This window comes from Prunus dulcis, chromosome 6, assembly GCF_902201215.1.
Source record: "Prunus dulcis chromosome 6, ALMONDv2, whole genome shotgun sequence".
Taxonomy (NCBI): Eukaryota; Viridiplantae; Streptophyta; class Magnoliopsida; order Rosales; family Rosaceae; genus Prunus; species Prunus dulcis.
In genome coordinates this window covers 28,176,312-28,188,432 of record NC_047655.1, presented here as the reverse complement: position 1 = coordinate 28,188,432, position 12,121 = coordinate 28,176,312, and the positions used below count along the sequence as shown (strand labels likewise).

At 35.3% G+C, this 12,121-nt stretch overlaps 2 protein-coding genes across 3 annotated transcripts; one reads left to right on the top strand and one right to left on the bottom strand.

Moving 5' to 3' along the window:
- Positions 1–509: 509 nt before the first annotated feature.
- Positions 510–1,213, bottom strand: LOC117631994. Its single transcript, XM_034365352.1, has one exon. It carries the CDS (start codon positions 1,059–1,061, stop codon positions 645–647), a length of 417 nt encoding a protein of 138 aa, XP_034221243.1. The 5' UTR covers positions 1,062–1,213; the 3' UTR covers positions 510–644.
- A 4,721-nt stretch (positions 1,214–5,934) lies between these two features.
- On the top strand, positions 5,935–9,470 carry LOC117630701 (probable serine/threonine-protein kinase WNK9). 2 transcript variants are annotated; one of them, XM_034363429.1, is made up of 7 exons: positions 5,935–6,394; positions 6,496–6,533; positions 6,699–6,926; positions 7,049–7,269; positions 7,407–7,564; positions 7,675–8,113; positions 8,206–9,470. In XM_034363429.1, exons 1-7 carry the CDS (start codon positions 6,320–6,322, stop codon positions 9,249–9,251), a joined length of 2,205 nt encoding a protein of 734 aa, XP_034219320.1. In that variant the 5' UTR covers positions 5,935–6,319; the 3' UTR covers positions 9,252–9,470. The 2 variants fall into 2 exon arrangements, with proteins under 2 accessions (XP_034219320.1, XP_034219319.1); XM_034363428.1 differs by having other exon boundaries at positions 7,404–7,564.
- Positions 9,471–12,121: the final 2,651 nt, after the last annotated feature.

Here is a 12,121-nt window from a genome sequence, read left to right as displayed (position 1 = left end):
AACTATTTTGACTTTTCCATTCGGCCTCTTCTTTCTAAAGACTAATGGAAAAGAACACTCTTCTTTTGAAAGACTAATTGAAAAGAACAAAAATACTCTCTAGAAGGAGAAAAACTTGGCTATTATGGTTGTGTGTACCGGATGTGTGCATATCTTTCACGTGCATTCGGTGCATACATACAACCATTTCAGCTAATTTTTTTATTTTTAACATATGTGACTTTACCTAGTGCATTGCCAGCAAAATAGCATTTTGTACTCTGCATTATGACATAAAACCAAGTGATCACAATTCATGTGAAAACGGATCTATAGGTAAAGTCTTGAAAGACTTTAACCTAAAGTTTACTACAATACAATAATTTGTAGATCATTCTTTTGTAGGATAACATGAAAGGGATTAGGGCCCAAGAACCAAACCAACAACAACAATTTGCAGACTTTTTCCAGAAATTCCAAATTAAGAGTGCTGCATATATATATTACCAGCTGTAAATAAATCGAACAAATATTCCGAAATTGCAAAAGCCGGTAAACAAGTTTGGCTATGGATATATTATTGCAAGCACAAATTATTTACAATCTGGATTGGTATTTGGTAGGTATGGCAAAACAACATACAAACATCATATGAATTCATCTCTCTAGTTGGATGTTCGAGCTTGTTCATGTTCAGCCGCCTTCCTAAGGAGGCTGCCATGCTCAAGTGCCACGAGAACCGGCGAACCTCCGATCCCTCGTGCCACGGCGAGCATGGTCTCCATCAACAGGGACTTAAACTCATGACAATCAATCACACCATTTTGATCCGCATCAAATCTCTTAAATATCGCATCATGCAGAACGTTGATCTCGTCCTTGGGCTGTGACACGTACCCTATGCCCGGCAACAGCTTACCAAACCCTGCCCGGAGCTTTTCCCTCGATAAGCCTCCCTTGCCATCCGCATCAAGCGCACCGAAACATTCCTTGCTGCATTTCTCAAACGACGTCGCGTCTTCCACGAATCTGGTAACGGTCAAGTTGTTTAGGGCATGAAGAACAACAGCGCTCGTGCTCATTTTGAAACAAGAAAATTGCAGATCGGAGAAACACAACTATAATAATGCCCAACTCTCAATCTTTTAGATAAATAAATAAAATTATTCTCTGCGTTTTTGTTTGAAGTTTGGTATACAACTTGTCACCTGTTTTTTTGTTTTGTTTTGTTTTTTTTTCAAATCTGCTTTTATATTATTGAAGACGGTGGTTGGCCCCTAATTTTGGGGGGTGGTGCGGTTGATGTGCCTTTATTTTAGAGGTTTGGGTCACACTCAATTGATATTCCCATGACAACCCAATGAAGTTCCACCATTACACTTGCCCAGTTGCGTGGCTTCCTGTTATTGGTAGATTCGTCCATTTCTCTTTTTTTAAATAAATTTTGTTTGAATATGCAACATTTTGAAGACGTGTTGAATTACACGGGATGAGCCAAACAAATATTAAATATTCACACAAATTCAGATCTTGTGATTCAGCTAGTTTCAAATGTCGTAAGGGATTATTTATTATTATTTTTAATGTAAGCGATGTTCTAAATTATATAGGGAGGGGGGTTTTTCAAACACACTATTAAGAGTATATCTAAGAGAGTCTCCAAATTTTAGCCAAATTTTAGTTAAAATAACTAAAAATTATTATAGCAAACTACTTAAAATTAATCTTTCAAATGAGATGGATACAAAATAGAACGATGATAGAAGTGGGTCAATCTTAGGCATATAATTTTGGAGCTCAAATTTATTAGTAGACCCAAACCAATTCAATCTCATAGTAAGCTTAACCCAAGCCTAAGTGTTTTGGGATAAACAATTTGGTAAGGCCTAGCTTCATTTCTAAACAGGTTTAGGCCCAAACCTTGAGCCCTTGACTGATGTTGACCAATATTGGTTTGCTCAGCAACATGCTCCAAGGAACCCAAAACCAAAAACAAAAAACAAAAAATATAATGATCAAGAACATAGGATCCCTACTTGTGCTCCCTAACCTCCAAACATCACACATGCCCAATTAGCTCACACCAAACCAAATTCAAATTATCCATACCAAATTAGAACATGGCTCAGAAAAATTATAATGCATTTTTCAACACATTATAATTAATATCTGTATTTAAAATTTAAAAAAAGACTTATAATTAATATTAGATTCCACGTGGTGCTACAACAACCCTGCCCTACCCATGCAACCTTCTTTCGTTAAATCTAATGGCTGTTAATAGTGTAGCAGATCTGTGGGCGCTTTGATTGAATTTTATTCTCACTAACTTTGTATGCATGATTTTTAGTAAGAGGGAGTCGTTTCGTTTTATTGTCAGCAATGTTGTCACTAGAATAATATGAGAATTGTTAAATCAATATTAAGGTTAATTATAGATGACTGATTTTTATTAATCACGGAAAAATAAATAAAGTGTTTTTTTAAAAATAAAAAAGGGTTTAGGGCTGAAGCGATAGCCGATAGGTTATCTGCATATGTCAATAGTTCATAGTGTAAAGTGATAAATTACAGTTTTTTTATAATAAAAAAATGATCTAGAGACATATTACAATTAGTGTCTTGTTATCAGTTATTGTTGAATTTGACTATAAAAATGGTCCTTAGATATTAAAAAAAAGAAAGGTCAAAGGTGTGCACGAATATGAGTTTAAGTTTAAGTCTAAGCCTAAAAGTATTCATATACTATTTATGTTGAATATGATTCTTTACGTGTGAAAATATTGTATTTATAATAAAAATGATCATATTTTAGGATTTAAAGTTTTTGAAGAAATGTATGAAGTATGCAGTTGAAGTAGTTAAAAATAATTATTCATTCGCTCGAAGTCATATATTCGATAAATAAATTTGTTTCAACACCTTAGGGGATACTCTGAATTAGGAATTCCATAAAATTGCTCATTCTTGTACCACAAAAAATGGGTCAAAGCTAACCAATGCACATGTTCGATAGTTTGGCTTAAACTCATGTACTAAAATTTCGAATCTGTTTGTTGTAATTTATTTTAAAAATTTTAAAGCTAAAAGCTTGTGGGTTGTTGTTTTGCGAAAGGTCCAAATGAAAAATAAAAAATGACTTAGAAATGGAAAGCGTAATTAAAAATCCCAAAGTAGTTTGGTTGGCTTGAGTTTTGGAGTCACCCTTTCGTATATTATTGACTGTTATGTGTACGGCATTCATGGATTCAACATCAACTAGTCAAACTACGAATATTGAAATTCCTCATGTTGAATATATATATATATATATATATATATATATAATGTTATTCTTTTTAATCATTAATATAACAGAAAAGTCATCATGCACAAAGCATCACGTACTTAAAAGGATCTTATTACGTCAAGGCTTTGTTTGAACAAATAATAATAGACTTAATTATGTATTGTTTTACTCTGTTTTTTAAATTGAATTCTTTACTCTGTTTTTGCTCTGTTTTTTAACTCGAATTCTTTACTCTGTTTTTATACTAGTAATACATAATTAAGTCTATTATTATATATATGGACGGACGGTCTCTTGCCAAATATTATTTTTTGTTGCTGGAATTATATATCTGCTCAGTCCTTGGATACCCTTAATAACGCTTTAAATTAATTACAGAGAGTTATAAGACTCCTTGATCTGAGACTCAATTTCTCTCTCCTCCTCTCTAAGTGTAGGGAGCCACCAAACTCAAATAGAGAATTCTCCAAAATAGAGAATCAGATAGCAAGTTTGCTATAACTACGTTCTCCCCTCATTTTACCTAAAATGACTAAGTAGCTGAGTATAACAACTCCATAAGCAGACAACATTTAGCTGAATTATAGAGATGTGAAGGAACGAAATAAAGATTCTGAATGCAGTGATACAATAGTGCACGGTTGTACATAGAGATTGTATCCTCACTCCCAGGCTAAACCACGTTGCCCAATCTTTTCCTTGGTTCAATCATGTTGGCTCTTTAGGAACACATGACCATCAAGATATTGTGTCTTAGAGATCCAGGATCTTGAATGATATATTTTCTCCCTTTCCAGTTAAACACAGAAACCAAACTACTTAGGTAATAGCTAGCCTTCGGATTCTGACATATTGTTTGTAAATGTGTATGTATGTGATTGTGAATCGTTGATGCATGTGACGTATGCTTATGAAAGCGACTGAGGCTGGTATATGTCTACAATACAGTTACCAACACTGTCCAATTGTTTTTCATGCATAGAATGGAAAGATGTAGAGGTTGACTAAACATAAAGCAAATACAGGTCGCTTCTGTTTTATATGTCCTCTATCATATTTCAGAGAGACAGAGAGACCCCAGTGTTTTTGTTGTAATTCAAACTGATATCCATGACCTTAATATTTCTTTTTCAGAATAGATGATTTCTGGAATTTCATTCAGATTTTCTTTAAATTAAATTAAGAAATTAATAATAATAAACGCACATTTGCAGTTGCAGCTTCTAGCTAATCTCTGATTTTCAAATTGGGTGGCTCATGCTACTCATCATGTCTCAAGGAAAATAATGCATTTGAAGGAATTGAAATCTTCCAAGTCTCAAGGAAGCTGAGCCAAGCCAACCCACGAGGCCAATAAGCAAAGAAATAAATAAAAAACAGTAAGTGGTAGTTTGAAAAGGATATCACAACACAAGAGCATATGCAGTGTAACTGTGTGGCCCTGACAAAGTCACATGAATATGAGTCCAAACTCCTACCCATCTACACTGTCTTTTCTTTTCCTATCACATTTTTTTTCTTCTTCTTCTTATGAAAATGAACCACCATCAAAACTGTAAATAAAAACAAACAAATATGAATTACTGGCACTTAATATTTAAAAATTAAACATTGTTTGACTGGCAATTAGATTTTTAAATGGTTTAATTGTTACTATCATCTAGAATGAAGATTGACTTCCATCTTCCTCAATTAGGGAATGACGATGAGTGATGATACCTCGGATGTTTTTCAAAATTAAAATAGTTATTGAAAACTGACCATAGTTTTTGGCATAACCTTTTTTTCCCAAATGCGTTCCTTGAAAGTCAGCATCTTCTAATGCCAAATTAGTGCATTAAACTGTGTGATTTGGCTTAATAAAATAAGATTTTGTATTTATATGAGGCACAAATGGTACTAGGCACTGGCAGGCATGTCAGATAAAACTCAATTAACAGCATATCTACTATACTAAATAAACAATTAAAAACATAAAACTGGATGAAAATTTAAATTATGCGCATACATAAAAAGTGTTATGAATTTATTTAAGTATCGGAAAAGTAGCAAGTGTTAATAATTTATTTTAAAAAGATTGCTAATCATTTCTCTTTTCATTTTTTTGATGCAAATACGGCTAATCATTTCAATTCGTTCAACAACGCGTGTGTTTTAAGTGTTTTGAGTTTTTGATGGGTCGACGGTCGACCCTACCCACACAAACCAAACCAAATTAATCAAAGATGAAATTGATTCCAGTTCAGTTACATGACACACAGACAGCGTACGCATTTCCGTATTTACAATGGTCTGCTCTGATCCAACCCAAAACGCAAGTTTTGGTTGAGTATCAAGCTCAGCTCAAGTGGGCCCCTTTGTTTCTAATCAATTACTTTTTTCTTCTTTTTCGTTGTTGTTGAAAATCTGTTACTTTTACTCTCCTCAAAATTTGCACCCTTCTCCACCGGACAAATTTATATGGAACAAGAATAGTATTATTTTATTAGATCAATCATGATATGTTATGTGTGATAAATTTTGTACGTGTCAGTTTGTGATTAGTTAAAAATAATAAAATAATACTATTTTTGTTTCATAAAAGATTTTCTACCTCCACAGTAGAGTATCAAGCAGCGAGAAAGAGTCTTTGTTTTCTTCTATCTCTCTCTCCTATAATAATTTGACTTGCATATGTTTTTGTCACGTACCGTCGTGGGAGATGGGACTGGGTGTAGGTTTTGCCTTGTTTGTATTCACTCACAAGATGTGGAAAGAGTTATACACCTGCTACAAAACCTTGCTGTTATTCTCTCTCTCTATCTCAAATATTACATAATAATAAACAATTAATATTGTTGTTGAGGAAAAAATAACTTCCTTTTTCCCTTTGGTCTTCTAATTTTCATCCCCTGAAGCGTTCAGAAAGCGATATTTTATGATAAAATTATAAATCCTCTCTCCATTCTGTGTGTGTTTGTGTGTCAGAAGAGAGGCAGCAATAAGGCTAATCATAGCAAAAGCTAAAAAGAGAGCAAAAGTGAGAGATACATAATAGATTGGTTTACAGAAATGAATGGTCTTCTTGAACCAGATTACTCTGACTCTGAGTTTGTTGAAGTCGATCCAACTGGGAGATATGGCAGGGTAACTAAACCTCTCTCTCTCTCTCTCTCTCTCTCTCTCTCATTTTCTCTGTGTCCTCTGCTTAAAGTTTGATCCTTTTTACCTGTTTTTTTTGGCTGCAGTACAATGAAATCCTCGGCAAAGGAGCCTCAAAGACAGTGTATGAATTCAAGCTTTTCTATTTCTTCAAAAATCATGAAAACCCAGTTAGATTTCTCAAAAATTTGAACTAGTTTTGGGTCTTTCTGTGAGTATATGGAAATGATAACTTGGTAGATTTTTTTGAATATATATATATATATATTTTGGTGTTTTATCGTTGCAGTTACAGAGCATTTGATGAGTACGAAGGGATTGAAGTTGCTTGGAACCAGGTCAAGCTTTATGATTTCCTGCAAAGCCCTGAAGATCTTGAGAGGCTTTACTGTGAAATTCATCTCTTAAAGACATTGAAGCACAAAAACATTATGAAGTTCTACACTTCCTGGGTTGATACGGCAAACAGAAACATCAATTTTGTGACTGAAATGTTCACTTCTGGGACTCTTAAGCAGTATGTATTTTGTGAGTTTTTAATCTATATAAAAAAAAAAGTGTATGCTTTTTTTTTTTTGCCTTCCCTAAATCCATTTCTGATGTATCATCTTTTCCGGGTTTTCTTTTTATCACTGGTAGGTACAGGCTAAAGCACAAGCGAGTTAACATCAGAGCAGTTAAGCATTGGTGTCGGCAGATCTTGAGAGGGCTTCTGTATCTACATAGTCATGATCCTCCTGTGATCCATAGAGATCTCAAGTGTGACAACATCTTTATCAATGGAAACCAAGGGGAAGTGAAGATAGGTGATCTTGGTTTAGCAGCAATCTTAAGGAAATCACATGCCGCTCACTGTGTTGGTATGTTTTGTTTCATAAATTATCATATTTAGACTGCAAATTTTGTTTCTTTGTTAATTTGTAAAGTTGGTTGGAATAAGGGGGAGTTATTTAAAGTTAATATATGTTTAGACTTTGTTTCCTTTTTATTAAAGTAGGGACACCAGAGTTCATGGCTCCAGAGGTGTATGAAGAGGCATATAATGAGCTAGTTGACATTTATTCATTTGGGATGTGCATTTTGGAAATGGTCACTTTTGAATATCCATATAGTGAATGCACACATCCTGCTCAGATCTACAAGAAAGTTGTTTCTGTAAGAGGATTCTCTTTCTATTTCTCTTTCCCTTTGTTTCCAGTTGCATGCTTTACTTTCTATAGGAAAATTGTGACACCTAGATTCCTTTCTCATGCTTCATTTCATAGGGTAAAAAACCAGATGCTTTGTACAAAGTAAAAGATCCTGAAGTACGGCAATTCGTTGAGAAATGCTTGGCAACTGCATCTTTGAGGCTCTCTGCAAGGGAGCTTTTGAATGACCAATTTCTCCAAATCGATGAATGTGATCATGATTTGAGACCAGTAGATTATGGCAGGCAGATAGATGACATGGGCCCTCTTTTAAGGCAGCCTCTTTTTGAGCTTCATCGAAGCAACAGTTCCTTTAGTAATGGATACTCAAATGGTTTTGGTTATGATTCCCAAAATGAATGGGGGTATCATCCTGTTGACGTCGAGTCAAGTGGAATTGAACTCTTTGAGCACCATGACGATGAACATTCTGAAGATGTTGACATAAGTATTAAAGGGAAGAGAAGAGAAGATGGTGGCATCTTTTTGAGACTTAGAATTGCAGATAAAGAAGGTTGGATTGTCTTTACTCTCTTTCCAAAGTTTATATGTGGATTATTTACTTGTGGAAATTAATGTACCACTGTAAATCCTACTGCTTTGCAGGTCGTATCCGGAACATCTATTTCCCATTTGACATTGAGACCGATACAGCATTTAGTGTGGCAACCGAAATGGTTGCAGAGTTGGATATCACAGATCAGGATGTAACCAGAATAGCAGATATGATTGATGGGGAAATTGCTTTGTTGGTACCCGATTGGCAGCCAGGGCCAGGAATAGTGGAAACACCCCGATATGCTAACCAAGGCTTCTGTCACAATTGTGCTTCCAATCACACCTCTAGTGGTTCCATGATGGAGTTTCTGTCAAACCACCCTAGTGCCAAGAACTTGCAAGTTCTTCAATGTTGTAAACAAGGATGTGCTTCGATGCATGGCCGTTTTGAGGAGGTTACATACCAAGCCGATGAGTCTGAGCATCATGTGACAGAGGGTGCACCAAATGAATCAAGCCAATCGGACTGCCTTCATTACCAAGAAATTTGGGGACAGCACGAAAGTCGCGAACTTAGTTCAATAGGCTCTGGACAGAGTCATTCTGATGGAGAATATGAAAAATTGGATCAGTTAGTCACGGTTGAGGATGAGCAAGATCTTGAATTGGAAAGCAATCCGGCATCCCATGCAGGAAATTCTACAAAAAATTTATCCGGTTCACATTCTTTTTCTATGATCCCTTCAACTTACCATGACCTCTCGGACACTGATGAGAATGAAATTCAGGAGTTTAGATGGCTCAAAGCAAAGCACCAAATGGAGCTGAGGGAACTTAGAGATCAGCAGATAAGACTTGTCTCAAAATCTTCAGATAATGGAAGTAAAGAACATGAATTAGCTAACGGGGTCTTGTCATCTTTGGTATCAAGCACATTACAAGGACTCAACAATGTGATGCTCTCAAAATCTTGTGCTTATGATCAAAGAAATTTAAGTCCCAATTTCCATGCTAATCTCAATAAGAGCTGCGAGGTGATGGAGTCTCCTAATGCTGAGGATGAGGTCACTGGCAAGAGTTTCTGCACAGGGTCATTGCTTCCTCAGTCTCTTCGCAGGACAGTTTCCCTCCCAGTTGATGCAGTTGATGTATAAACTTGCAAGGCACAAAATGTTTTCTTTTAGACAAGTTCAATACACTTGCATAAGCTGTATCTTTGTATGGTTACCAAGGTCATCCCTTTTTCACCAATGGGATGTGGCTCTCCGGGAAACTGGGATGATGTGTAATGTATTTATTAATTATGCGTAATTATACATATGAGGGGAGAATGCAAGTTTTGAGGCCTATAAAGATTCTAGTTAAGTCCGTAATATTACACATCAACTGCTTACCTTAGATGGACACTATTTTACTATTCCCGACAAATAATATAATGACACATAAAAAAGTTAACTCATCGTGTCATTTTACTATTGACCGGGGCTATCCTCGTTATTGCATGAAAGTCTCTCTTTAGATAGAGCATCGGAACTCCCAAAGGCATGTATTTTATTGGGTGCTCTTCGGCTTTTGAGTCTCTTGGTCGAGAGGGATGAAAATTGAAGAGTGATGATGAATTGAATTATTGGCATGTCTGGTGCTGGCCAATGGGAGGCTTTATCAGGACTTTTTGCTATGCTTCTTGTAGGACCCCCTTCAACATATGTCAATTATGGAGAGGTTTTTTCAAAGAGGATGAATTGCTTGGCCCACAAAAACAAATCATGTTCCATGTTGGCATGTTCCATGTTCCATGCATGCTCATCTACATAGAATCTGGTTGCCCATATCGCAAAAAAAAAAAAGAAAAAAAGAAAAAAAAAAAGAAAAAAAGAAACTGGATCCTTTAATATGAGGAGGGTCCATTGGTCCACATACGAACTTTGCTGGGGGTGAAAGGGACACCTAAGCTAATCTAAATCACATAAAAGCTATAAAGCCACTGGGCTACCAAACCATATCTTCATCTTGTGCCAAAAACTTGTACCCAAGTTGTACTCTTTTTGGAAGTGCGCTTTAATTTGCAGGGTCAAAACTCGAACCAGTGAGAACATCATTTCTCTTTTCTCTTCTTCTTCTTTTCTTTCTTGGTTTGTAAAAGTGGGTAGCAAAGTGGACGCCAACTAGTCTTTTGTTTATTTATATATATTGCTATTGCTTGCTGGCTTGGGGTGCTGAATTCAGACCAACTCAAATGGTTTTAAAAATGGCAACTTTATCGGAAAATCCACAACAATATAGATCATGGATGCGTGCGTGAAGTCTTCGATATACATCAGAATCAAGAAAAACAAAAAGCACTACCTAATAGATTAATTTGTAATGTGGGGGGATTGGATGATCTTATAAAAAATAAGTAGAAACTTAAGAAAAAATCAGATTGTTTAGGCAGCACTAATCACAATCACGACTTTTTTAAGTTTTAAAACTAGATAATGATGACAAAAAAATCTGCGCAACTTTCTGATAATTTGACACCAAATAAGGGATAAAATCCAAATCGACTTTCTGGCCAGATATGGTTAATAAATATACTTGATAGTTCTTAGACAACGAAAGCTGTGCATGCGACCCATTGCCCATTCCTCATAAACAAATCAAGGAGATATTTTGTTTTTCTCCTTCTTGTTCATCTCTTTGGGTGCCGAGCAATCAATTGCGTGACTGTGACTATGATTTATCAAAGTGTAGTGGAGGAGAGTTGAATACTTGAAAGTGATGAAGGGGAAAGAGAACCTCTTTTGAATGATTGGAAGGGTTGTATGCTTACCACCTTTCTCACTTAAATAATGCCATGATGTAAACTTGGCTGAGTTGATGTTGAGTTTGCTTTGCGAAAGTGGGAATTTTTATTTTTAATAGAAGTGATAGTCGAAAATAAATAAATTTAATTTAATTTATGAGGAGGGTTTCGAACTTGAGTGCAAAGAGACGGGTTCCTTGCTCAAATTTACAAGAGTGGGAACTTTTTAAGTCATGAAAAATGTTTTTTTAATCACCTTATTTTAATCAATTGTTTTCACCAAAAAAGTGTTGGTGGGATGGGAAGACAGCTACCTGCTAAAATATTCCCATTTTGAATGAAAAAAGCTTGAGAGGAACACAAGGTTTTCACTCAAATATTGTCATAAAGAAATTTCGTAGCCAGCCTTTACTCTTGGTCTTTTGAAACGTTTATTGTGAGCTCTCTTATAAATGGGATTGCAGACCCACAAAAAGCAATTTGGAGCTTTTGGGAAAGTGGAATATATTCTTATTTCCTTTATCTCATACCAAAAATGTGTGATTTTAATGGGGAATAAATAAATAAAAGACAGAATGGTTTTTTTTTTTTTTTTTTTAAAAATAAAAAAAACTAGCCACAGTTGAAGTAAAATGAGCGTACACAAAGACTTGAATATATAACATATATGTATTCCATTTGACAAGTTGCAGAGCTTGGTTGAAACTTGAAATTGAAAGTGGTAAGTAAATATTCCACTTTTTGAAGGTGCTTTTGATAATTATTTTAATTTAATTTAATTTAATTTAAATTAAAAAAATTTTGGGTGTTAAAGTATAGAGAAACAAGAGGGAGAATGGAAGTGAGAATGAGAGTGGAAGTGAGATTTAGAAGGAAGATGAGAGGGGAGGATGGGAGAGGGGAGTAACAAAAGTAAAACAAAAACTAAAAATTAAAATATATTTGACATTGTTTTCACTTTTATTACACCTCCCCCCATCCTCCCCTTTCATCCTCTCTCTCAATCTCATACTCACATCCGTTCTCACTCTATACACTAGCACAAAAAATACAAAAATAAAAAGTGAAATAGTTATCAAATGGCGTGAGTAAATTGCTGCATCATGTTCCTGTAAATCTAACTTTCTGTGGTAGATTTCAGAATATGACTTCCACTTTGTGGGTTGGCATAAGACACCATTATCATTGATTCAATGGATTCATGAACGAAGGGGATTATAAACTATAATATTATGGGAG